Source organism: Stylophora pistillata, chromosome 13 (assembly GCF_964205215.1).
Source record: "Stylophora pistillata chromosome 13, jaStyPist1.2, whole genome shotgun sequence".
Lineage (NCBI taxonomy): Eukaryota > Metazoa > Cnidaria > Anthozoa > Scleractinia > Pocilloporidae > Stylophora > Stylophora pistillata.
Genome location: NC_142531.1, coordinates 4,892,982 through 4,920,357, shown reverse-complemented (window position 1 = coordinate 4,920,357; position 27,376 = coordinate 4,892,982). Strand labels below are relative to the sequence as shown.

General features: G+C 38.7%; 1 protein-coding gene, 1 long non-coding RNA gene and 1 pseudogene across 5 annotated transcripts; 1 reads left to right on the top strand and 2 right to left on the bottom strand.

Annotated features, from left to right (window-relative positions):
* Positions 1–1,004: 1,004 nt before the first annotated feature.
* Positions 1,005–3,692, top strand: LOC148717343 (uncharacterized; annotated as a pseudogene). Its single transcript, XR_015994522.1, has 2 exons — positions 1,005–1,135; positions 1,463–3,692. The product of XR_015994522.1 is annotated as an uncharacterized LOC148717343 (transcript).
* Positions 3,693–10,440: 6,748 nt separating this feature from the next.
* LOC148717342 (uncharacterized) lies at positions 10,441–22,601 on the bottom strand. Of its 3 annotated transcripts, XR_015994524.1 has the most exons (5): positions 21,925–22,601; positions 20,802–20,945; positions 16,749–16,844; positions 14,750–15,899; positions 10,441–10,977 (listed from the first exon to the last, which is right to left on the bottom strand). It is a non-coding gene; the product is annotated as an uncharacterized LOC148717342 (long non-coding RNA). The 3 variants fall into 3 exon arrangements; XR_015994525.1 differs by lacking the exon at positions 16,749–16,844 and having other exon boundaries at positions 21,925–22,600; XR_015994523.1 differs by having other exon boundaries at positions 14,750–16,844; positions 21,925–22,599.
* A 598-nt stretch (positions 22,602–23,199) lies between these two features.
* LOC111336800 (galanin receptor 2a) lies at positions 23,200–25,997 on the bottom strand. Its single transcript, XM_022942958.2, has one exon. It carries the CDS (start codon positions 25,257–25,259, stop codon positions 24,186–24,188), a length of 1,074 nt encoding a protein of 357 aa, XP_022798693.2. The 5' UTR covers positions 25,260–25,997; the 3' UTR covers positions 23,200–24,185.
* Positions 25,998–27,376: the final 1,379 nt, after the last annotated feature.

The following is a 27,376-nucleotide window of genomic DNA, read 5'->3' as shown; positions in this document are numbered from 1 at the left end:
ATTAGATATATGATCTAATGCGCTATACCTAATATCATTACAAATCAAGGGGAAGAACAGGAGGAACTAGAAGTTGTTGTATGGTGTAATAATAAGAAGCAGGACGAGACAAATATAAATGTCAACAGTTTTAATCAAGATGGCGGATCTATCTTAACGTGCTAGTCACGTGAGATACGAATACATAATACACAGGGATACCATACTACATATGGTTCGAGGCTTGCGGCTGTTGTAGATCCTCGATTTTTTTGGTCGAGCTTTTCTTTGAGCTTCTTAGCCGATGAGAAATCGATGTATTTAGCCCTCGCATACTGCACTTCATTGACATAATTTCGGCAAAATCCATGAGCATTTTACCCGAGTGCAAGCGAGCTTGGGGTGTCACGAAAACTCACACCTCGAAAACTCAGACCTCAGACCTCAGACCCCGAAATCTCAGACCCCGAAATCTCAGACCTCTCGAAAATTCAAGAGATAAACTCGACCAATGATCACTCCTGGTAATGCCGCGTTTATTAATTTTGACCTTTTGGGTCTTGATTCAACTGAAGCAGCAAAAACAAAGCCGCAAGTTGCACGTTTCGCAAAATCGTCCCATCGTTGAGTATTAAAACATTTTAGAGTGACACGAGACTTCATTTAGCTTAGATTTCCTCCATTTTTCCCGTTAATTTTGAGCTTTTCATTCACAGTCAACTGGATCAAATGCGCTCGCTCCAACACCAAAGTATTAAAATGTGGCGTGATTTTCACGAGCCGAAAGGGACGTTTGTTTACTTTTTTGTACTTCGTCGCACAGATCCATGTTGTCACTCTGTTAAAAATCTTAATTATTTCGCGATAATAATGGATACAAACAGAGACGCGGCCCACCAGTCCCAAAACGAAGACAATTTTGCGACCCTTGGGCTAGAGTTCTTAAATGAGGCCAGAGTTAATAGAACAATGATGTATCAAACTTCAAACGATAAGCCAATAGGAGCCCTCTGAGGTTGAAGGTGCACACATTCAAAACAAGATGGCGGATGGAGTAGACGATCTCTTGCTATGGGGAGACGATTTCGAAGTTATTTTAGACATTTTAGAAGGAGATGAAACAGTCAAACAGCAGTTTGTAGCAACAGTTAACAATGTAAGTTCTAATTGTGCTAATTTACGTGTCTACTTTATTGCTACCGACCCAAAACGTTCGCTCGGTTATATATTTGTGGCATGGCAAGTTACTCGAGTCAGCCGAAAAAAAATCTACACCCAAAAATTTTACTTAGATATGCATGTCCTACCTGCAATGACTAATCAGTGTTTCTGTAGAAGCTAAGAATATGTTTTACACTGAATGTCTCGTTTAATATGAGAAGTACTTGCTGGAAAATAGCTCTGAGTTCAGAGTATCACATCCAATTTTAGCTGGTTGTAGCAATATGTTGCACGAATCGTAATTTTTCTTTGTTTGTTGTAGGTCCAGCAACATGAAATTATCTGCAAAGACTGGGGGAAAAAGTATAAAACGAAAGGAGGTTATGAACGACACAGAAGTTTGAAACACAGCAGTCTTCACGAAGGATCTATTCAGCCTTTGAGTGTCAGCATACTTGCTGAAGTCGTGGCTTCCGCAATCAGGAAAATAAATGAAACTGAAGCGTTTACCAAAAGCTTGAGTGATGAACTAAGCAAGTATTCTTTTTAACAGCCAGAGGAAGGAAGTTTCGAATTCACTAGTATAAAATCAATGTATGATGGGTTTTTAAAGAATGGAGACTTAGAGAAGTTTTTCAGAAATATTATGCAACAGTTCCTGTGAAGTTTACACAGTTCTTCACTGGACTGTCAAGGAATGCTGCCACATTATTGTCAACTAAAGTTGCCAACTGCCTCATTGCATACCGTAAGAGAAGCAAGAACTCTCGTGACAATTATCCCACCACTACAGTATTATCTGATAGGGAAAGGGCTGGCTTGCAATACCTAGGAGGTTATGTGCTGCACAATTTGTACAAGAAACATGCAAGAACCAGTACTGCGGAGAGCCAGCAAGCTATGGCAATACTGAAGGCTGGTAAACTTGACTGTATCAATGATTCAAAGCAAAATCTTATTTCAAGTTTGAACTGTGGTGGGCTATGGTCAATTACAGAGCCAGCTCAGAAGATTTTTGTAGTGGCAGAACACTACTTCTGCCAGCTAGCTCAGAAAGTGGCTTCACGAGAATTGACATTGTTACAATAACTCTCAAAGCTACTAGTGATAGTGATGTTCTTTCTAACTATGGATTGGTCATAACTGATCAAGGATGTATAGCATGGCATTATTACTTTGTATGTACGGGTATGCTCATTCTCATTCACAAAGGATGTGATTAAGAAAAACAAGATCAAAATGAAGCAAACAAAGGGGAAGTCTCTTCGCAAAGACATTAGTTGGAGTTGCTAAGAAAATGAACAAGGGAAGCAAAGTTAAAGCTCTCCATATATATTTAATATACTTTTGTGAACAACAAATAGCAAAGTTGTTTACAACATTATTAAAAGAACCTAGTTTCGAATGTTTACTTCCAAACAATGTGACAATGCCAAAGTAAAACTTCCTCATGTGAATGTGGAACTTCTTGTAAATACAATCATAGCTTGTTTTAATGGAATTTGGAGGATTATGGAAAACTACTTATGAATTATTTAATTCTAAAAACATGTTATCCCGGTAATCACTGTTTGATTGTGAAAAAGTGGTCTGTCATTTAATACTGGCATTTTGGGATGGCGTGCCAATGTTCTTCTCAATTTCACATTAAAAACACACTCCCTATGCTCTCTGTCATCTTACATTTGTAGGACTGCAGAAGCAAGGCTACAGCCTAATTGGCATTGTGTAGTTCCAAAAAATGTCCATACTCCGCTTAAAGAAAGGGTTGGAAATTCTTGGGAATGGGGGGATCTCAAAGGCCAAAACTTCAAGGAAATGTATGAACCTTAATTGCAGGATACGAGGCCAAGTCGTGGGATCGCCACAGGTTTTGTACAAAAACAATAACATCGTGTACTACTATCGCAAAGCGTGAACACTGATCGATTCACCACGTGACGCAATACTGGAAATTCGATACGGTTGTTATTCAGGTCGTACGGCACATGAAAATTGCAACATCTTTTGTTACTATTTTATGGCAAACCAAGCGAAAGGATCATACATGAATAATCGAAAGAGAGGCTTTTTCGAATACGGCGCCTCGCAGGTATTGCCTCTTCTGTGAAAAGGAAGGATCTTAGCAAGATTACGTGATTAGAAATGTCATAGTAAGGAAACAGGCAGAAACAGAGAAAACGCAGTATTTTATGACCATTACGCGCACAGCAAACTTCATTTCATTTCATTTCATGATTTTGATTTTCATTGCCAACAGATGACCCCGCGTTAACTCGCACGCAATCGCGTATCTCTCGTGGATTCGTGGGCGCTAACCTAAGTAATTACATTACGGTGTAATTAATGTTATTAAAAACTGGATCATTGGATAATGCAATTCAAGACTTTTTATTGGCTTAGCCATTATGGTTTATTAGCCAATATACCATAATCTACAAATATGGTAAGCGTACGCGTCAGCTTAAAATCAAAAGGGAGCTAAAAAATCCGGTTTCTTCTTACAAAATAATAATTTCTTGGGGGCGTTTTTAATAAAACAATTATTCAACTCGCGCTTGTTGGATATGAGATGATTATAGCCAACTCGGCGCTACGCGCCCCGTTGGCTATCTATCATCTCATATCCAACGTGCGCTCGTGGAATAATTGTTAATTATGACATCCACCCAACACCTTCTTCCCCAAACCTCGGCACCAGTTTACGATGCCTGCTGAGAATTTTTTTTCTTGAGCAAAGCTCGCCATGAATATTTTGGCGTTGATTTTAGTTTGAACTGGGGAAGATCACGGCTACCCGGCGTCAGGTTGCTACCTTTGTTTCGTATCCCTACATAGCATAAATATGATCTATACAGGAGAACTTGCCACTTTTCTGTTTGATTTCTTTTTTAACCATTTTTTAAATTTTCTTTCTTTTCCCATTTTATACCCAGCTTATAAATAATTTTGTAATTTTCTTCTTACACTCGTCTTTTCTCTTAATACAAAGTTCCCTTCCACTTAATTATTGTTGAGTTTACTCTTTTTCCTACACTTTTAAGGAAAGGGCATGCATCGGACCTCTACTTCTCTGAACGTTATTAATACAAACAACCATGTTCGTGTAGTGATGTCTAAACAATTTTTCACAAAATCGTTGTGTTCTTGCATTGTTCCAGGCAGCACTAATCCACTTGTAACATATAATCTCAACATTTTTTCACAGTCTTTGTGCCTTTCTTTATTTCAGAATGTACTCCACTTGTTACATATAATCTTAAAATTTACTTTCCATTTATGGCAAGTTCCCCGCAGCTCAGTGGGTGGAGCATTGTACCGCGAAAGCGGTCTATGGCAGGATGGAGATCCTGTTCCGGGGGACTTGACGTTTATGTAGTTTCCTTTTTCCTTTTTCTTGTCTTTCCTTTTCTTTCTCTCTTTTCTTCATCGGCGATGATTTGTTTATCTTCCCATTTTTATATCAAGTGTCTTTACATACTCGTCTTTTCTCTTCATTACATTAGCGAAGGTTTTCTTCCACTGATTGGCAAGTTTACCCTTTTCCTACACTTTTAAATTGAGGACATGCATCTTAACACTAATGAGTTTGAATGTTATTAAATCAAACAACAAACTTTTTGTGGTAATGTTATCTTAGAGTCAAAACGCCATTACCTCAGAATCTTTGCCCACTTGTTCCATGCAGTTCGTGGTGCACTTGTTAAATATAACCTTAAAATTTTGTCCTCCATTCATGGCAAGTTCCCTGCAGCTTAGTTGGTAGAACAATGTACAGTGAAAGCGCTCCCAATCAGGATGGAGATCTTGTTCCGGGGAACTTGTGGTTCTTTTTATCTTTTTGCTTTTTATCTATATATATAGATATAGTCATTAGTGGAACTCTCAGGCCAACAAAGGTGCACCGCGCCAGGAGGTTGAATAAGTCCAAACCTCACAGCAAACGCGAACGTAGAAAGTTTAAAAATTGCGAGGATGGACAACTTGTGACGTGAAAAATATAAAAAATTTTAATAAAAAACGTTCCGGTCAAAGACCTTCAGTTACCTGAAGGTAAATAACTGAAGAAGGTAAATAACTAAATAACAGGTAAATAACTGAGGAAAGTCTCTGACCGAAACGTTTTTTATTAAAATCTTTTATATTTTTGACGTCAGAAGTTGTCCATCCTCGCAATTTTTAAACTCTCTATATATATATTTATTAAAAACTGGATCATTGGATAATGCAATTCAAGACTTTTTATTGGCTTAGCCATTATGGTAGATGAGCCAATATACCATAATCTACAAATATGGTAAGCGTACGCGTCAGCTTAAAATCAAAAGGGAGCTAAAAAATCCGGTTTTTTCTTACAAAATAATAATTTCTTGGGGGCGTTTTAATAAAACAATTATTCCACGAGCGCGCGTTGGATATGAGATGATAGATAGCCAACGAGGCGCGTAGCGCCGAGTTGGCTATAATCATCTCGTATCCAACAAGCCCGAGTGGAATAATTGTTAAAAATACATATGAGTGGTAGGCAGAAAAAACAACTACATATACATCCTTATATATATATATACATCCCTATATATATACATCCCTATATATATAAATATCTATATTTGATGATTTATTCCTTTTGCCGTTTTATACCAGACTTTTAAATAGTATGCAGTATCTTTGTATACTCGTCTTTTGACTTGATTACATTAGCGAAAGTTTTGTTTTACTTATTGGTAAGTTAACCCTTTTCCTACACTCTTCAATTCAGAACATACATTGGAACGCCGCTCAATTTGAACATTATTAAATCACACAACAAAGTTTTTATAGTAATGTCATTTTCATTTTAGAGTCAAAATACTTTTTTCACAGAATCCGTGTACATTTGTTCCTTTCAGTTAGTACTGCACTTGTTACGAATAATCTTAAAATTACCCCCATAATGGCAAGTTCCCCGCAGCTCAGTGGGTAGAACCCAGGTCCCACTCAGGGTGGAGATCCTGTTCCGGGGAACTTGCCGTTTTCCTCTTTTTAAATCTTTTTTTATGCTTTATTCTGTTCTCATTTGTACCTTGCTATTAAAAAGCCTTAAAGGTCTTTGCATATTGGTGATTTTATTTTTAAATAATCTGGGATTGTGAATATTGTTCCAAGTAAATTTCAAATCCAAACGGGGGAACATGTCAATTTTCTTTTTCTTTGTCGATCTCTATGTTTAGGTTTGTTTGATTGTTTTTTTTATTTATGTGTTAAATTTTTCTATAATTCGATTTATATTTTTGAATTCAAAATTTTTAAAAATACAACTGAAACTGAGTTGAAGAATTATTATTTCCACGTGAAGGGAGCCTCTGATAGGCTCTCTGAAGGGTGTGTGATTAAAACTTGCGTCATATTTGTGACGTACCCACCAGTGATTGGTCTGTTTCTATATTCAATATTCATAGAATATTGTAAAGTTTTATCAAACTAAACAGGTCGTGGACGGGTGAGGACTAGTTACTATAACGACACTTTGTGCCAAGGGTTCGCTTGCTGTTGGAATTCATAGACTCACGCTTGAAGGATGATGTCTGAAGGTAAGCATTCGGTCTCTCCTTCATAATTACTACTGAAGTTATCTTTCCCTCACTGTAAGGGTAAGAAACAACTAGTCGGTGAATGAGTGCGCGTTTGGTTCGTTTCATGCTTCGACTTCGACTTCGAGCCATTTGAGTCGTTCACCTTGACACCAAACTAGAAGAAACTGACTGAAGTTTCAAGTTTAAAGAAATACCGTGTTTACCTTTTGCAGGAAATTACTCTCGATTAGTAAGATTTCGCAAAAATGTGGTAATAGTACACAAGATTCACGTAGGACGCAGCCTGGTGCGTTTGAAGTTTGTGTTTATGGCTACTCTTAACCTGAAAAGAAATTGTAGCCGTAACATTTCAAAACCGCCTTTTACAATAAACTTCGTGAAGGCACCGAAAACGTCTTTGCCTCTAGAATTCTGTTATAGTTAAAACTCGCTACGCCTCTCCCTTCCCACACTCATCTGCCATTATTCGATACTCGAGAGGTTTGAAATCAGCCAAGCGACTCAAAATTGTTTTGTTCATTCCTATTGCAGGAAGAATGAGATGACGAAAACGACTGTAGCACAGAGGATACAGGAGAACAAACTGAAGTCAATGAATGTAAAAGAAACTCTACGAAGATAACATCTCTGATACTGTTACAATGTCCTAGCTTAAATGGTGGCTGCCAGAATTTCGAAATTTACTCTCGTACATTAAATCGGAATTTGTGGAGTATCACGATGGACTCTTTAAAAACAGAAGGTACTGAGGATCGAGGTGAGACTCGACTTTAGGCGGTGGCAGTCACCAGTGTGGTGGGATTTTTTTAAGGTGGCACCGAAAAGCAATGATATTAAGAAAACTAAAAGTTAAAACGCGCATAAATCGGCTCATCCTCGGTGTAAAAACCTGTGAAGCTCACGAGTGACGTAAAACAAAGACAACAAAACATTATAAACAATAGCGTATACAGCAAAACAATACCTCATGAAACAAAGAAAACCTCGTCAGGTTTTTACACCGAGGATGACCCCATAAATCGGCTTGTTACAAGGGCGAACTAAATTATTCAAACCTTTCTCGAAAGAATATTCACTATTGATGCTAAAACGGCATTCAGCCATGAAACAACATTCCATTTATTTTTCCGGTCTTCCACAATTCTTTTTTTTATTTGGAAAACATGCTTAGACTTCGCCACGTGCGATCCATTCATCGATCAGTGCCACTTTAAAATATTTCACACATTTGCTTCATTAATATTTTAACAATGGACAAGAGAACAATGACAATCAAAATGTACATGAAGACAAAATTTGTTCAATAAGCTTCGTTCTACTGGCATAAAAAAAAGACTATTTCCTTACTACTTGCTACGAACCGAAAAGACACCTTTGGTGAGCAACGATACATTTACCGACAGAACGTTGACACAAAGAGTCACCCAAGAAGTTGGAAAGAACATTTTGGCAAGAGTACCATATAACCCCATACATTAATTATGCATTCAGACTAGTAGACTTTGTTTTTAAAGTTTTGTCGTGAAAGACAAAGAAGTGGAATACATAATTAATGTATGGGGTTCTATGGTACTCTTTCCGAACATTTTTCTCTTTTATAGACTGCACAAAACTGAGCAATGTCAACAGATTGGCAAAAAAATCCTTTCACAACCAGAGACATCTCACACAAAGTTACGATCCTCACGACTTGACGAGACGAGTACAACTAGTTTGCAACGCATCCAGAATTTATTGGAGTAAAAAATATCATAGAGCTGGCCCGACTTTTACAATAGAAAACTACCACGTTCCCTGAATGGGACAAAACAAACGCAGATGTTCCAAAATTACTGAATGGATATCCGCTTAACTGCTACGAATACAGTGACATTAATGTACCAAGACCTTCGCCCCCACGACATCTTTACCTATCTAGGTAGAGTATGACAGAACATAGTTGAAAACAAATCTGGATGAATCTTGTCAAAAACAAAAAAGTGTTTTACACGATAAGATCAGGTCCTCCAACTGCCAAGGATATACATCGGCGAATCTAGCCACGACGAGAAATGACTATTTGATATTTGACCTACGGCTCTTGATGCTTTCAGCGATGGTACTATCAACGTACAAATGATTTACTGACACTAAATTGACAACGCAATGAACAGAACGACTGGAAATTACCAATCACAGCTCAAGAACACTGCTCCAAATGACGAGCTAGATTTATTACAACTCTTCGTCAGTGTCGCATCGGGTTAAAACAATTAGTTGTGTAATAGTCATTTGTAAAAACTTTTCTCGCTGAAAATGTAATTGCCTACGTTCTCTTGTCGTTGTAAAAGTTTAGCATATAAAACCTAATGTCTGGTTCAGAGGATTGCTAGAATTTTCTTAACTTGAAGTAGTACAGACCACAAAAGCGATCGTGAATACGAAGAAAATACCTTGTAGAATTACAGGCTCTTTAGAGATCAACCTACTGTCAATTTTCTAGTGCATAAAGAAGGAACAAAATCTGGGTGGACAATTCAGATTTTCTTGTACATCATGGACACTCTAAAAGCCATTAAGAATAAATTCTCTTGTCTCAGTGCACAGTGTAATTATAACAGTTATGTGAAAACAAAATGGCCTTTCAAAGTCAAGCAAAAGAGGAGTAAAGTAGAGCGCGTTCAGATTCTTCATCAATTCAGTTGGGATGATTCTGTATTTAACAACGAAGTTAAAAGTTCAGAGCTGTTAGAGAATTGAACATTTCCTTTGCTCATCGGGTGAAAAGAAAAAAATGAAATAGTTTGATGATTACAGTTTTAATGTGGTCTGTATAATGAGTGACAGTGTTTTTGTTGAATGTAACACTAACTGAAAGATATGTTTATTGGATAATCCTCTACTTTGAACCAGATATTGGGTTTTACCTTATCATTTGTAACCTTCAAAGACCTCTTTCAGCCTACAATTTTATAACACAGAATAGGAAAATTTGGAGATTTAAAATCTGAGTTGCTGAGAAATAAAATTTGATTTAACTAAAGTATTGCAGAAACAACTTAAAAATGATAACTGGAGCCAAGCAATTATCTGATTATCTGGTCAATTGTGATCAAAGAGAAAATACTGCTGACTTGGCCCAAAGGAGAACAAATATTTCACGATCATTTGGTTGATAAACGTTCACTTGTAAGAAATATTAGCCAGTTACATAAAATTTGCGAGGAAAAAGAGTAAATAGCTGAAAAAGGTCTTGTTTGTAGCAACATGGCAAGCTTACATTATCTAAGAAAGCGAGTTTTTTTTAAACGAACCAATTTGCCAGACATAAAGGAAGTTAGCTTGCCATGTTGTTTATCGTTGGAGTAAATAGCTGTATTTATCACTTTGTGCAAAAAATTTGAAACACTTCAATTCTACGGTGAGGGTGATGTCTCTCCAAAAAAAAAATACTAATAAGAAATTAGATGGTAGGGCCATTTCACAATTTTTGTACGAAATTTTTTTCACAAAGTGATGTTTACATATATTTTGGCGGAAAATTTAAGGGAGGCTATTTTGGATTTTTTGACGAAAATGTTGTCAGGGGAAATTCTGTGCAAATTGCTCTAAATTTTCCCGCCAAAAGTCTTAGTATATATTTGAACGAATTTTTCTTGCCACCTTTTTAATTACTTAATTAAAGAATTGAAAGACAAACCTTTGTATATTTCTATTTATTGTGCGAAATAAAGATCACACCAGACAGTGAAGATTGTTCAGTTTATTGACTTACATAAAAAAAAACAAATATAATAGTAATAAGTCTTTAACACACATTTGGAAAAAAAAAAATATCGGCGCATGCGTATTTTGGGCGCCTGTATTTTTCTAAGTTTTTTGGCGGGAAAATTACGCCATTTTAACCGGATGTTACAGAGTTACAAAAAAATAAAACTGGCGCATGCGTATTTTAAGCGCCTGTATTTTTCTAAGTTTTTTGGCGGGAAAAATAAAAATTTTAACATGTTAACAAGGAAAAAAATCTCGGAAAATTCTTCAAATTACAGACAGAAAATCTACGCAATTTTGTTTTAGTTAACATTTATTTGGTTCAACTGTGGTACAATCCGGCCGAGAAAAAGGTTTTTGGATATCAGAAAAAACGAACTTAACTTGAAATTTGACTTGAGTGGGGATTGTAGTAAAAATTTACTTCTACCTCTGAATTAAGCTTGTCTTTTGGCTTGAAAGGTCATCATACTGATCTGTTAATGCTTGATTCTGACTTCTGTTATCCAGCAATCTGCAAATGTATTAGACAGAATAAGGTTTAGATTTAAATAGCATAGCAAAGGTTTCCGTCGTGTTTAAGCGATTACAAATAACAACTAGCAACGTTTATCAGTACTCGATTTTTTCAGCAAATTGTAACGGGCATCGATCTACTTCCTCCAATTTAAACTTTAACCGTTTTAAAAAGGTAAAAGCAAAATATAAAATATAAAATAGATTGCTGTCAGCCCAATTAGAATAATTATTCTTCTTCGAAAAGATTGTGGAAGTTTCTTTGCGTAACAACGACTGCACGCACCAAAAAAAGAATCCTGAGATAATATGGTATCCATTCGTTTCGTACCCAGACCATTCGTACCCAGGCTCAGACATTTCGTACCCACTTTCGATCAGTGCGTACCCAATAAATTATGACAAAATGTTTAAAACAAACATAAACATTTATTTCATTTATCCTAGTAATCGTAAAGCAATTAAAATGCACGCTAGCACGCGCATGTGTGATCTTATTTGTTACCTAATAACATACATGAAAAAAATTTTCAGTTCTGATTGGTTAAGATGAATGCAGTTTTCAGTTAATTCAGTGCAGAAGAGAGTTAACTCAGTGCAAAGAAAGAAACAAACCAGACATTCTGATTGGTCAGAATGATTGGTCAATGTCAAGGTCAATGTCATTTGCAGGGTTTGAATAAATTATTTTGCACGTGATGCGTGCGCTTTTCTTCTGCGTAGTTATGAGAAGCTACCTCGTATTTTTTCATGTACATTATAAATAGATAATCACATGATTTTCTCGTGCAATTTGGAATAAATAACCACTTAGAAATTTTTTCAAAGACCACAAATTGTACTCGCCCTACGGGCTCATGCAATTTTGTTGGTCTGAAGAAATTTACTCGTGCTTATTTATTCCAAATTGCACTCGAAATCATGTGATTACCTATACATATTGTTGAACTTTGTCGCGCGCAAGATGGATGTAATTTTTTCTCTTTCATTTCAAAAGTGTTAAATTAGAATATATTAAATTAGAGAGTAAACAACAGCATTACCGAAATGGTCAAAATTTCGATCCTTTTGGTTTAAGGGTCCACCTTTAGAACGTTTTTAAAGGTTTTGCTTGTGAAACTCCTTGAAACGAATGAGATACAAATAAAGATATTTTTAATGTACCTGTGAGAAAATCGCAATTCAAAGTCGAAATATTGAGATTCTAATTAAAGTTGTTGTCTTATACTTGTGTGAGTGGCCCGCAAGAGATGACTATTGTTTACTTTTCTATTGGTCCAGCAATAAAAAGTCCCTCGAAAACTTTCTCAACATTCGTTCACTTGAACTGCTCAGACAAACTTTCAAAGAAAATGGCGTATCGGTGCATCACGTACAAAAAATTCGTCGACAAGCGTCAAGAAGCTCTTTTGTGCGATGGCTGCAAGGACGCAGTCAGATCTGGTGAAGACATCCCTTGGAAATGCGAATCCTGTTCCGCTTCGCGTGCTATTTTACCTATCTTCGAGAGTACGAGGAACGAAGGTAACTAAAATTTTTACTGTTATCTTTGGGGGGAAAAGGCAGGGACAGCTACTTGTACGCAACAGGGCACCAAGAAAAGCGTCAAATATTGTTAAAATTGAAAACTTTTCTTTTCAAAAACTGAGAAAGGTGTTTTGCAGGTTTGCGGTTTCATTGATGCTTTTGACCTTTTCGCATAAAAATTAACGACCTCAAGTAATTTGGTCTGTTCTATGAAATAACGCATTCTATTGTAGGCAAGGAATTTTAAACAAAAAGTAAGAAAACTCCTCGAAAACACTTTTTTCGGTGTTAACATCGAACTATTAATTACTTTTTCTGTAAATCTGGGTTGAGGTTAAATGTAAACAATGACGTCAGCAAAGATCACACTTTACCTAATCTTACTGGCTAGTATAGGTTGTTATCATTTTATTGGCTAATTTTGCCGTTTAGAGAAAGAAATTTGTGTTGTTTTAAAAGTTACATTTGAAAATTTACAACACAAAATTATAGTACGAATCGACCAGAGAGTTGGGTACGAAGTGATCGAAAGTGGGTACGAAACGTCTAAGCCTGGGTACGAATGGTCTGGGTACGAATAATCCATGGGTACGAATCGACTGGTAAGCGAATATATCCTCATAACAATAGTGTCTAAGTGATAAACCGAAATTTAAATAGGGTTTTAAGATTTAGTTTCGTGGGAAGAGAACTTACTGATAAGTAAAAGCTCAATTACGGCCAAAATGACTAAGTTAACAGGCGAAACAATCACAAAACAGACATTATCACTTCTAAATGAATATATATTAACAGAGCGCTGAAGAGGATCGAGCATCATACGTATCTAATACCGCAGTTCAAAATATATGAACTTCATATGTTTCATTGTATCTGATTTATCACTTTCACGGGTTTATTACGAATCAACTTAACGGCCTGCTCCCAGTTGGCTTGTTAGCTCAATTGGTAGAGCGCTGCACCAGTATCGCAGAGGTCAGTGGTTCGAATCCCGTACAGGCCTGATTTTTTTCAGGTCTGATTTTCGCTATTGCTTAAATAGCGCTATCTAATGCGAGGATCGTGCATCATACGTATCTAATACCGCAGTTCAAAATATAAGAACTTCACATATTTCATTGTATCAGAGCGCTGAATATTGGTGCGAAAAACCGAAAAACCCTTAAATACAACGGGTAGATAAAAAAGCTCCGTCTTTGGAATGAGCGAAGTTAGTGCCGTTTAGACTGCCATGGAATGACACTTAAATCACGCTAAATGCTGAATATTGGATATGGGCCGGTGAAAAACGGTTTGAAAATACACTTATAAGACGATGAAAAATTTCACTATTAATTCAAATCAATGATGCCATTCAAACAATTACGTCATGGTTAAACTTATTATTGTCCTTCGACAAAGTTGAAAACTAAATATTTTTTCGAAAATCTACAGAAAATTCAACTCAGCTGGCCAAGATTTCGTTTCACGAAAGCCAGAATAAAATTTTATAAGAATGTCACCGAAAAATGGTTTTAAGACATTTCTGGAAAAAAAAAACACTTTTATTTGACGTGGAATTCTGGTGGGCTTGACATAAATTTTGATTCACTACGTTGAAAAATTTCTCGAAAGGTATCAAATTAAAAAGCTCAATGGAAAAACAAAATCCAAAAATGCTAAGCCCTCTAGGATCGAGTTTACTGTAAGACTGACAGAATCCAACAGAAAAAGTGATTTATTCAAGAATATAAAAAAAATTGCCATTGCGATCTCTGTTTCAAAAGTTCTTAGTGCCAAAGGCACATTTTGAGCTGTACAAGCTGTTTGATGATATATATTCACATCGTTTTACGTTTTGCGTGGATTTTTAAACTATGTGGATCGAGCATGAAAAGAAATATTGTACTTTTAATTACGCCAATCTATCACTGGAAAATTGGAAAAAGTGGAATCCGCCAAAAAAATTCCAATGAACTTACGATCAAAATTTTTGTCTCTTCCACACTAAAGATGTTTCTGTAGTTAATTGATTTACTCTAGCCACTATTTAAGAAAAAAAACCGCAACTATAATGGAATAATGCTAAATTCTTGTTTAGCAATTGAAAATTGATATTGATAATTGCGCAATAGAAATTAATAAAATTATTATTATTATGTTTACAGATACAGCAACCTGCATGTATGTACCGTGCACTATCGCAACAAAAATACATTCAATTGGAGTTAAAATAATCGTATCAAATAAAGAAAATAACTCACCTTGTTCAAGAGACGTTCCGTTCAATCCTCCCCTCCTCTCTTGGAATGCTTTTATTCTCTTTTATCCTTCCTGATTTCTGACTTCAGTTGTTCATCCTGCGACCACAAGTTACCTGTTGTAAGATAAATGTCAAGTGAAAATACTAGATTATACAAGGGCCCATTTAGATTCTAACCTAAGACCATCAAGTTGATACTCTTACGGTGCTTACCAAAGTTCTTCCTTAAAGAACAAATGAAGGCCAAATTTCAAGACCATCTTGACCCCTAAGAGTGACTAGCATCTAATTTCTCCTGACCCCCCTCCCCCATGTTCCTCAACTCTTTGACCCCTAAGAGTGACTAGCATCTAATTTCTCCTGACCCCCTCCCCCCATGTTCCTCAACTCCTTGACCGCTAAGAGTGACTAGCATCTAATTTCTCCTGACCCCCTACCCCATGTTCCTAAACTCCTTGACCCCTAAGAGTGACTAGCATCTAATTTCTCCTGACCCCCTCCCCCATGTTCCTCAACTCCTTGACCCCTAAGAGTGACTAGCATCTAATTTCTCCTGACCCCCTCCCCCATGTTCCTCAACTCTTTGACCCCTAAGAGTGACTAGCACCTAATTTCTCCTGACCCCCTCCCCCATGTTCCTCAACTCCTTGACCCCTAAGAGTGACTAGCATCTAATTTCTGCTGACCCCCTCCCCCATGTTCCTCAACTCCTTGACCCCTAAGAGTGACTAGCATCTAACTTCTCCTGACCCCCTCCCCCATGTTCCTCAACTCCTTGACCCCTAAGAGTGACTAGCATCTAATTTCTCCTGACCCCCTCCCCCCATGTTCCTCAACTCCTTGACCCCTAAGAGTGACTAGCATCTAATTTCTCCTTAAAATATCACCCATAAATTACACATTAAGGTCAGGAGGGCTGTGGTCTAGCAGTGCCTGGTGGCCCCTGGGACCTTACTTTTGCTCTTGGGCGACTCAGGAATCTTGGTTTTTTTCATAAAAAGCATATGCTGGGCACCCTGGATTTCACAGTTTCAGAGTACTGGGCTCCCTTCAATTTTTCTTAGAACACAGCTTTGATCAGAATTGAATATTGAAGCTAGTGTGGTTAACAGCTGACATTCTGTGTTACAGTTGGCATCTACAGCTGATTCCTGTAAAACAAGATCACTTAGTGAGGGAAATGAATTGCTTTGAAGGGAGAAGTTAAGCTACCACGGACTAACCTTCCATCTAACAGGAGCAAAATTACTCCTGATATTCACAGGAAGGAAACAGAGATAGACTCCAGCTATAATGACAACTAGCCCCAATTGCATACAATGTAGTGACCAGATGAAGGCTAGTGATGATAGGTTGAATTGCAATGATTTACTATGCAGGTGACTCAGTTGTAAAACAAACAAATCGAAACAATTAAATCAAAAATTTAATTGTCATTGGTTTCTGTTATGCAGTGTCGGTTCCAGGGGGAGGGTCCGGGGTCCGAACCCCCCCCCCATCAGACCTGACGCTTACAACTTTGAGACTGAAATTCTTCCATCCGAAGGATCGTATATCACTTTTTAACTGGCTGATTTTTTAAATTAATTAATCCAAGTAAACGGTAAGCGGCCAAGGAATTATAACGTGCAACCGCGACTGGTTGGAGGGGGCGTGGGGGTGTGGGGGAGAAGTAATTTGCCTCAAAAGAGTCCATCAGTCCTTTCTGAACCAAAGTTTGGACCCCCCCAATCAAAAATTCCTGGATCTGCCCCTGTTATGTCAAAATAATTATCATAATGGCATCCTGTCTCTCACAATTAAGTCACTTCTGATGTGTGATCCATATCATAAGTGACTACAGGGAACATCTAAACAAGAACAAAAAATGTGAAGTGCAAATCTACATCAGAAAAACATGCTGCGTTTTTCATCTCAACCCTATGTTTCAGATATTTGTTCAAAGTTACAATTTAAACTTTTATATTCAATATAATTATAACAAGATAAAAAAACATGACCTCACAAAGCAAAGAGGTACTTCTCTGTCAGTCTGAAAGCCTGTCTCTGAGTAAATCCATGAGAAAATCAATAAGCCAGCCAGTGAGTCAATCAGTCTGTCATTGAGTAAATCAGTTAGTAAGTGAGCCAATGACTAAGTCAGCCAGTCAGTCAGGCAGTCTGCCAGTTAGTCAGTCAGCCAGTCAGTCCATCACTCAGTCAGTCTCACAGTCTGCCAGTTAGTCAGTCAGCAAGTCAGTCCATCACTCAGTCAGTCTCCCAGTCTGCCAGTTAGTCAGTCAGCAAGTCAGTCCATCACTCAGTCAGTCTCCCAGTCTGCCAGTTAGTCAGTCAGCAAGTCAGTCCATTACTCAGTCAGTCTCACAGTCTGCCAGTTAGTCAGTCAGCAAGTCAGTCCATCACTCAGTCAGTCTCACAGTCTGCCAGTTAGTCAGTCAGCAAGTCAGTCCATCACTCAGTCAGTCTCACAGTCTGCCAGTTAGTCAGTCAGCAAGTCAGTCCGTCACTCAGTCAGTCTCACAGTCGGCCAGTTAGTCAGTCAGCAAGTCAGTCCATCACTCAGTCAGTCTCCCAGTCTGCCAGTTAGTCAGTCAGCAAGTCAGTCCATTACTCAGTCAGTCTCACAGTCTGCCAGTTAGTCAGTCAGCAAGTCAGTCCATTACTCAGTCAGTCTCACAGTCTGCCAGTTAGTCAGTCAGCAAGTCAGTCCATTACTCAGTCAGTCTCACAGTCTGCCAGTTAGTCAGTCAGCAAGTCAGTCCATCACTCAGTCAGTCTCACAGTCTGCCAGTTAGTCAGTCAGCAAGTCAGTCCATCACTCAGTCAGTCTCCCAGTCTGCCAGTTAGTCAGTCAGCAAGTCAGTCCATTACTCAGTCAGTCTCACAGTCTGCCAGTTAGTCAGTCAGCAAGTCAGTCCATTACTCAGTCAGTCTCTCAGTCTGCCAGTTAGTCGGTCAGGCAGTCAGTCCATCACTCAGTCAGTCTCCCAGTCAGTTAGTCAGTCAGTTAGTCAGTCAGCCAGTCAGTCCATCACTCAGTCAGTCTCCCAGTCTGCCAGTTAGTCGGTCAGCCAGTCAGTCCATCACTCAGTCAGTCTCCCAGTCAGTTAGTCAGTCAGCAAGTCAGTCCATCACCCAGTCACTCTCCCAGTCAATTAGTTGGTAAGTTAGTCAGTCAGTCCATCACTCAGTCAGTCCATCACTCAGTCAGTCTCCCAGTCGGTCAGTTAGTCAGTCAGCAAGTCAGTCCATCACTCAGTCAGTCTCCCAGTTAGTCAGTCAGCCAGTCAGTCCATCACTCAGTCAGTCTCCCAGTTAGTCAGTCAGCAAGTCAGTCCATCACCCAGTCAGTCTCCCAGTCTGTCAGTTAGTCAGTCAGCCAGTCAGTCCATCACTCAGTCAGTCTCCCAGTCTGCCAGTTAGTCAGTCCATCACTCAGTCAGTCTCACAGTCTGCCAGTTAGTCGGTGAGCCAGTCAGTCCATTACTCACTCAGTCTCCCAGTCAGTCAGTTAGTCAGTCAGCCAGTCAGTCCATCACTCAGTCAATCTCCCAGTCTGCCAGTTAGTCGGTCAGCCAGTCAGTCCATCACTCAGTCAGTCTCCCAGTCAGTTAGTCAGTCAGCAAGTCAGTCAGTCAGCAAGTCAGTCCATCACCAAGTCAGTCTCGCAGTCAATTAGTTGGTCAGTTAGTCAGTCAGCCAGTCTGTAAATCACTCAGTCAGTCTCCCAGTCTGCCAGTTAGTCGGTCAGCCAGTCAGTCCATCACCCAGTCAGTCCATCACCCAGTCAGTCCATCACCCAGTCAGTCTCCCAGTAAGTCAGTTAATCAGTCAGCCAGTCAGTTCATCACCCAGTCAGTCTCCCAGTCAGTTAGTCGGTCAGTTAGTCAGTCAGCCAGTCAGTCCATCACTCAGTCAGTCTTCCAGTCTGCCAGTTAGTCAGTCAGCCAGTCAGTCCATTACTCAGTTAGTCTCCCAGTCAGTCAGTTAGTCGGTCAGTTGGTCAGTCAGCCAGTCAGTCCATCACTCAGTCAGTCAGGCAGTCTACCAGTTAGTCAGTCAGCAAGTCAGTCCATCCCTCAGTCAGTCTTTCAGTCAGTCAGTTAGTCAGTCAGCAAGTCAGTCCATCACCCAGTCAGTCTCCCAGTCTGCCAGTTAGTCAGTCAGTAAGTCAGTCATTCAGCCAGTCAGTCCATCACCCAGTCAGCCTCCCAGTCAGTTAGTTGGTCAGTTAGTCAGTCAGTCAGTCAGTCCATCACTTAGTCAGTCTCCCAGTCTGCCAGTTAGTCAGTCAGACAGTCAGTCCATCACCCAGTCAGTCTCCCAGTCTGCCAGTTAGTCAGTCAGTAAGTCAGTCATTCAGCCAGTCAGTTCATCACCCAGTCAGTCTCCCAGTCAGCTAGTTGGTCAGTTAGTCAGTCAGCCAGTCAGTCCATCACTCAGTCAGTCTCCCAGTCTGCCAGTTAGTCGGTCAGCCAGTCAGTCAATGATAAGTCATTTAGTCAGTCAGCTGGTCAGTGAGTTGGCTAGCGAGTCAGTCAGTTTGTTTGTCAACAAGCCAGTGGGACAGTAAGTAAGCCAGAGAGTCAGTCAATCTGTCTATCTGTAAGTCAGCTTACCAGTCAGTCAGTGGGTGAGCCAGACAGTACATTAATCATTCAAATCAGTTGGTAAGTGGACAGGTTCACAATTAATAACAAAATATGTGGATGTTCACTGATTGTTAAGTAATACAAGAAGATGGTAAGAAAAGTAATTTACAAATATAGGAACTTGTTCAATGTTACATATTAAGCAACAATCATTCACTTCTACAGCAGGTAGGAATTAGAAAAAATCTGTTTCATAACTTAGAGCTTTTGGATCATGATTTGATACAAAGTTTAATGTATAAGCATGTTTAAGTTATCCTTTTCTTTACAAAAGCACTAATGCAAGAACATCAAGTCTTATAAGCCAAGTGGCCCATACATTCAGAGTGTGACAAAAGTGCTGTCCAATACCCAAGGCTGGTAAAAATTAATGTCGGACTAGCCTGTTTTTATTACAAGTTGCCTTATGTAATGAAATTTTAGAATGTAAACACTGAATCTTAAGTCAAAAGTGATGCATCATGGGATGAGTTATCTGTACTTTCCTTTTTCTATAATTAACAACTAGTCATCAAAGTGGAGGTGGCTAGTGGTTGATCTTTACTGCGCTAGGGAGCAGCTAAGTTATTATGCGGTGCTAGCCGCCAACAATAAAGTGAATTGTTGTTTAAGTATATTTAACAATTATTCCACGAGTGCGCGTTGGATATGAGATGATAGATAGCCAATGAGGCGCATAGCACTGAGTTGGCTATAATCATCTCATATCCAACAAACACGAGTGGAATAATTGTTCTATCAAAAAAAAAAAACGCCCCCAAGATATTAGACAAATCTTCTCAACTTTATTTTGTAAGAAGAAACTGGATGTTACAATGTACAGATATTGGATTATGATATATTGGCTCATATACCATAATGGCTAAGCCAATAAAAAGTCTTGAAATGCATTATTCAATGATCCAGTTTTTAATAAACCAGATTAGTGAGGTAATATACCTCCAAAACACGATTTTTAACTTGTTTATTCCTGCGATAATTACAATGTTTTTGGGTGTGAGTTGCTTGGAGGCGAATAGCTAAGGATATTCAGTGTTTGAGTAGCTAAACAGAGTGCACCTTTAACCATATCTACTCTTTTAGTATATACTAATTAATAATTATTCACTGAAGCGGAGCTTTGCAGCTCGGTAAATACCTACCACTCTCACTGACACTGAGGTGAATAATTGTTTTACTATATACCACACAAATATGAAAAACCAGTTTATTTCTTTCAATATACCAAAAATGGTAAGAAATTAAACTCTAGGTGTGTGATTTTTTCTCTCTTCAGCTACTCAGAGGTGAATGGTACTTGCTACTCACTTCTGAGCTGGCCAATCATCGTGCGAGAAAAGCACTTTTCATCTGAGGGGTACCTACTTTTTATCATACAAATGTAATAACATGCCCTCTTACCTTTCGCACCACCCTGTTCTGTTAATGAAGGGCAAAGCCTTCGCCAGTCTCAGCCCAAGATCATTTGTCAAAATTTTCTTGGATTATGGCTGCTAAGTCACTGAAAAATTTGTAACGCTTGCAGACAGTCACTTTCTAAATTTCCTAGAAAGGGAAGAAACCAAAATACAAATGGAAAAACCGAAGTTACATACTCAGTGGCTTTGTTAATGACATTTTTCATGACAGATAACAAAAATTGCCAAATGAAAGATTTGCCACTGGCTGATTTTTGCCCATGTACCTGAAAAGATTTCTTCTCTCAGTAAGGAAAAAGTCAATCATTAAACATTTAATATTTACCTAATGATTCAACACATTTTTTCATCTTGAGCATTATCGCCAATGCACTTTAAAAATTTTTTTTTTTAGGGATTGTGGATCCTATTTTTTCATTCATTAGTAAAGTTAACCTCTCTTGTCAGTAAAGGGCTATTGTGCTTCTATAATAAATAAAATAATAGATGGTTGCCTGTAGATATGGAATTTCTCTTCTCGTATTCAACTTCATGGCTCAAAAGTGAGCTCATCAAAGAGAAATTCTATTTTCACCACAATTAGTAGTAATATTGCAATCTGATTGACCAATTTGCTCATGCGGATGAGAGTACAGGCAACACTCCTGGCATCAATATGTCAGGCAAGGTGACATGCACTGAAAGAATCATGTTATTTGATGTCTGTATTTTGTTGAAAAAAAAAACAAAAAAACAAATAAACAGTGGTTTAGCATGGTCTACTCTTACAGAAAATGATGTTCATCATCAAGGTGGTCAAAATTTGTTGTGCACCCACTCAGCTGCACCTCCTTGGTCCACAACCTTTAGACCACTGTGACGACAAATATCGTTGTCGATAAGAGTACAGACCACGGTAAACCACTGTTGATTTGTCAGATCTACGCGCGCCCTTCTATTTTCTCTCTGTAACGTCACGCAATCCTCGTGTGACAATCCAAAAACTAATTTCTTCTCAAAAAATTAATACCCATTCTTTTAACTTATGTCAGCGTGAAACAAATCGTATAGATCCGATGCCACACTGAGCTGAAGATTTTCTTAAAAATGAAAGGAGCACACCTTACCGGATTGGATGTAAAGACTTCTTGTTTTCTTGGATCCGACGCAAGAGCGATGGATGAAAGTTTCTGGGCTGTGACAAGCAATGAATTTGAGTAAGATGGCCAGAATTAACATACGGTACGAACAAAGATTAGGTCTGCTTTAAATATATAAAAACATATCAAACTACACATTCAACGTGGCATTTCAGTCACCAACAGTTCTAAAGTACTTCTCTACTTCATGGCGGTAAAGTTGCAAACCTATCATGCAAGGATCGCTGGGAACTACAGTCATAAAACGATTTCCCGACGAAGAACGTAGATCTTTCGTTCGGTGACGGAAACGGCACGAAAATTAAAAGCTGTATTCTTCGAGCTTCGGGTTTTCCACCAAAAAGCCAATTCTTCGTTTGTCAATTTTTTCCTTTCGGCATTTGAACTCCGGTTTAAACATTTCATCATTTGCACACTGCTGTAAGACTCGTAAGGGCCATGGCTAAAGGGTAGGGGCAAAAGTATCAAGGTTTTGGGTACTTGATCAGTGATTTGTAGACCAAAACGGGAAAAAAGCGAGAGAGAAAAAGAAAAAGACAAACACTACTTCAAAAGTGCTGAACGTTTCATGCGTGGCAAAAAAAATTTTTCTTCCAGTTGTTTTCGTCAGTCTTAAATCAACAATACGCCCCGATAGCGACTCATACTGATTTAGTTGACGGGCCGGACAGAAAAATATTTGGCTTGAGATCATGCCCAAAGGCGCGAGAGCATGACACAGACAGCTGCTTAAAAGTTCGATTTCCCTGGTAAGTTCTAGCGTTTCATGATACTCTTCCAGGGTTTTGGGAGTGAATCTTAAATTTTTTGCAAGAGGGGGTCATTGGGGTCTATTAGAAAACGCAAAACTGTACAAAAGTTCAAAAGCAAACGGCTAAAAAGGGGAAAATACGCAAACCGCAATGAACACCGAAACTAAAAAAAGGGAGGTTCTTGAGCACAAAAACCAAAATATTGCCAAAACTCCAAATCGAAATCCCAATGCACCCTAGCCTCTTAAAATGATTCTCCTATAAAATGACTCATAGAGCTCCTTCATGCTAAAAACCTAACTGAAGAATAAACATTACAACTTTTATATCATTCAAGTCGGTTGACACCGATACAGTAATATTCACTCCGACGAAAGGCTAACGCTAGAAACGTCAGCTTTTGTAATCGTTACGGTGGCCAATTTACCATTTCAACTTTGTTGATATATCCAAATTATTTCGTTACCCCCACCGACGCAGCGTCAAACAGTTTCTTTCGAAACTATCAGCCTTTATTCACCGGTACTGTAAGTTACAATGCCGTTTACCACTTAGTTTGTCCAAATTAAAGATCAAATTTTTATAAGGGGCGCTTTTTTCATTTTTAGCCTTCAGGATAGTGCAATGTCAGCCAAACAAGTGTTTCGATGAGCGACATGCTTCACTGGATAAAATTTAATTTGCTCAGGTTTCCATTCCTAATTACCACCCTTGGTTTGCTTACAAGATTTCTTTGAAACTAAAAAGAGAGGAATCTTTCCATATACCTAGTATTTGAGATTTTTTAGATGATGTCGGCGTAATGGTCAACAATGTCAAAATAATCGAGATCCAAAAACCCAACAAAATCTAATTATGGTATTCACATTTAAAATTCAGAGGAGTTGATTAAATTACCAAGAAGCAGATGTTATTCTAGAAAATTATATTGACCTGAAATATGTATTTTCTTATGCCGCAACTGACACGCCTTCCAAGAAAGAAACCAATCTGATATATCACATAATATCCTGCAACATAAATGAACGCCTGTTCGCGAAAAGTTCATCTGCTTACATGCTGTGAAAGAAATTGGCGGTATTATTATCATCATAAGCAAAAAACAATTTACGTGGTCATAAAATTTCGGACGGAAATTGCGTTATAATTGCTAGATCCGGCTGTTTAGTATTCAACAATTGAAACGACATGATCCAAGTAGGTAACAATGTTTTGATCTGAGATCCAAACTTCAATATAACTCGCAATAAGAGGTCCTCGACCCCTGTTGATATTCTTTTTCATTTTTGAAACAAAGTGCACTTTTTCCGATGAAAGTCCTCGAACCACCAAGTGAGAGATACAGACAGTCAAAATGCGCTTTCAATGAGTTGTTTACAAGTGGGAATTCTTAAAATATTCATGTTCTCAGTAGACGCGCGGAAAATTGTTTTCAGAGGCTAGTAGAATGGCATAGAAACATGCGATCTTCCATTTCTAGAGAAAATCCGTAGTGGAGCTGTTCAGTGTTGAATCGAGAGCCACTTCTATCGCAGCGGTTCTTTTAACGTTGTCATGACGGATCTTGTGCAAAGCGAAGGTTGAGTGACTTCCAGTGCGACTTTTACGTCGAGCTTCAATTTTGAATTTACATCTGATAATCTCTTTGAAAGATCGTCGGAACTGTCCGCTGTAGAAGCAGTACAAAATTGGATTGGCTGCCGAATTTCCGAATATGATCAGTTGCGTGAGTTTCCACAGTTCGTTCCCCTCGTAGACGTAAAAATAGCGTAGTGCGCGAACGATGATAAACGGAGACCAACAACAAAAAAAGACCAGGGTTACTACAGCTAACATCTTTGTTACCTTGTGTTGTTTTGACTCGACGGATCCCAGTCCTGAAGTGTTCTTAACGTGCGTTCGCAGAACGCGCAAAATCCTCGTATGCGCCCAAATCATGAAAATTAAAGGGCAAATGAAGATGAAAACTGCTTGAAGTATGTAGTAGGTTTGCCTCCCGCTGTCACCCCAGTTAGTGTTCAAACAGAGCTGCACGCCTTTCTCTTCTTTCGTTGCGTAACCGTAGAATAAAGGCGCGCATAGAACAACCGACACAATCCATAGTATTTTTATGACTATGGTGCGCTGCTCAACACCGCGATTTCTGGCCAGACTTGTCGATGTGACAGATCGCGATCTTTCATAACTGATTGCTACTAGGGTCAATATTGATGCGGAGTACGATATCTCGATCAGAGTCCCTTGAATTTTACACACAGGATTGCCACCAGGCCAATCACCCAGAAAGAAGTAGACGGTGTCAAAAATGGAGAGGATGGCGAACAAAAGATCTGCGAGCGCAAGACTCGAGATGTAACAGAGAAGAATCGATTGAGATGTGTGGTATTTCTTGTAGCATGTTAACAGAGCCATAATGTTTCCAAAGAAGGCGAATGTGAAGAAAGCAACATACAAGATTCCATATCCTACAACCAGCGATAAGGGATATTCTTCGTCCACAACAGAGGGTTTTGAAGTGTTGTTCATCTCGCAGCAGTCGTTTGTTGCCATTCTCAAGGTGCTAAATTTTCTAAACGCCAGCTGCTAGATTTTTAAACGCCAGGTCCTACTCCGAGTCGCTTCGCTGTCAAGGCCCTTCTGCAATATTACGCCACTATCAAATTTCTGTCATGCCTCTTTTCGAGTACCAAAGGTGTAGTGGAGCAATCAAACATAACCACTCGTTTTCAGACGGAAAAACACAACTAGTTGATTCGTATTTCTATTACACGTCCTCTCCCTCCTAATTAAAGATGCACTGACCACAACACTTTGAATTTGCAATTTCCTGTTCATGTATACTCCTACACGCTCTCTTGGGCACTGACATTTCATTGGATGATCGCAGTGCGCGTAGACACACCAAGAGTGAGGCACGCCTGCCCTCAAAATCACTGCCATTGTCGTGTGGAGTTCGTGACCGGAACCGTGGTTTGTAATTCCTAGTAGGAATAAAAGACGACAACAAGTCTATATCAATTGTTTGGCTCAGCCACACAGAATATTTATCTTCTAGACTTCCTTCCAATATACACCGACAACGTTCCGTTCTCTGTTTCTTCCATAGAAGCGTACGAGAGACTTATTTTCAAAAGTTAAGGCAGAGGTCGAGAAAAACACAACCTTTAAGTTGTTTTCCGGAAGTTTTCGTTTTTAAATTTGTATTACGAACTTCCTGAGTGACATCACCAGAACGATGTCCGTCACGCACTTTGATTACCGGCGACAAGCAAATCTACACGTAGAAATTATTGCAAGAAAGGCCCGATTGAATTAAAAGGAGCTTCAAACATTATTAATTTAATTGGTTGACTTACTTTCAAGCTTCACAAAGCCGCAAAGAGCCAAGAAAAGGTCTCCTGCTGAGTCATTAGCCTAGCAAGCGGGGGTGAGCATGTAACAGGCTTGAATATTACAAGTCTGTCCTTATCAAGAGCCCATCAGAAAAAGCCAACATACAAATAAAGCAGGCAGAAATATTTTTTAACGGTTGATAAATCAATTAGATTTGTGCGAGCATATCAGCTACTCGAAGATCTTTTCCCCTAAGGAGATTAAATTGGCATCCAATATAATCGCGGTACCAACTCAATGCTTAACTTGGGAATTATGGTTAAGATGATTATCTAACCTTTATAATCAGTTAATCTTACTTTTCCCCTTTTATTTTGTTTTTTTCCTTCTGTTTATTTCTGTATAGATGTGAGTTTTTTATTTTGCAATCAGAGTTTCTTGTTGATATACAGGTAGTTCAATCTGACCTAAGGCAAATACTTAAGAAACTGACTTTTGTACGTCTCTGAATTATACAGACGACGCAAACGGATGCTGTGACTACATAGTTGACTACAAAGGAGACAAAGAAGCGTCATAAACAAAAACCTCTAAAATGCAGATAAAGAAATGTTCGGAAACATTTCCAAAAAGAATAAATATTGTTTTGATATGTTTGTTAATTATTAAACTTGGTCGATGATAGTGGCCGTCAATCCTCTATTTCGCATGTGCCCAAATAAGCCCATGCTAATACAGTTTAGGGCTATTTATAATAATATTGAGACACAGTTCACAGAATTGAGACAAAACCATATCACTTCAATTTCCATAAAGGTGAATTTACACTGAGATATGTTCCACCGACGTGAATCCTAAACAAGAAAGCTTTTAATATCAAATATTACGGTAATATTTGCAACATTTCTGATGGATATGTTGAAACAAAGAAATAGTTGTATGCTTTTTGAGGCTTAATAAGTAATCTGCTGACTATAAACTGGATGATCCGTTGATGCGAAGACTGGACCCGATTTCCCCGCTCACCGCTGTCCGGTTTTCACTTATCCGAGGCGAGTAGCATGTTTTAATTTCCCGAACAGCGGTCTGTTTTCGAGCCTATGTATTGACGGTTGAACGAGTTAGTCCTGGTTAGGATTCAAACACCCTCCATTTGAGAGGCGTCAAGTTAAGTGTATAGCACGGTTAGCAATAGGCGTCCTTCCATTAATAACCATTCTAATTTCACAAACAGCGATTAATACTTACCCGTTTACCAGTTACAAGCTGTTTATGGAGGAAGTTTTGAGAGCGTTAGGGAGTAACAAATACACGGACCTCCCACGCGGCTCCTT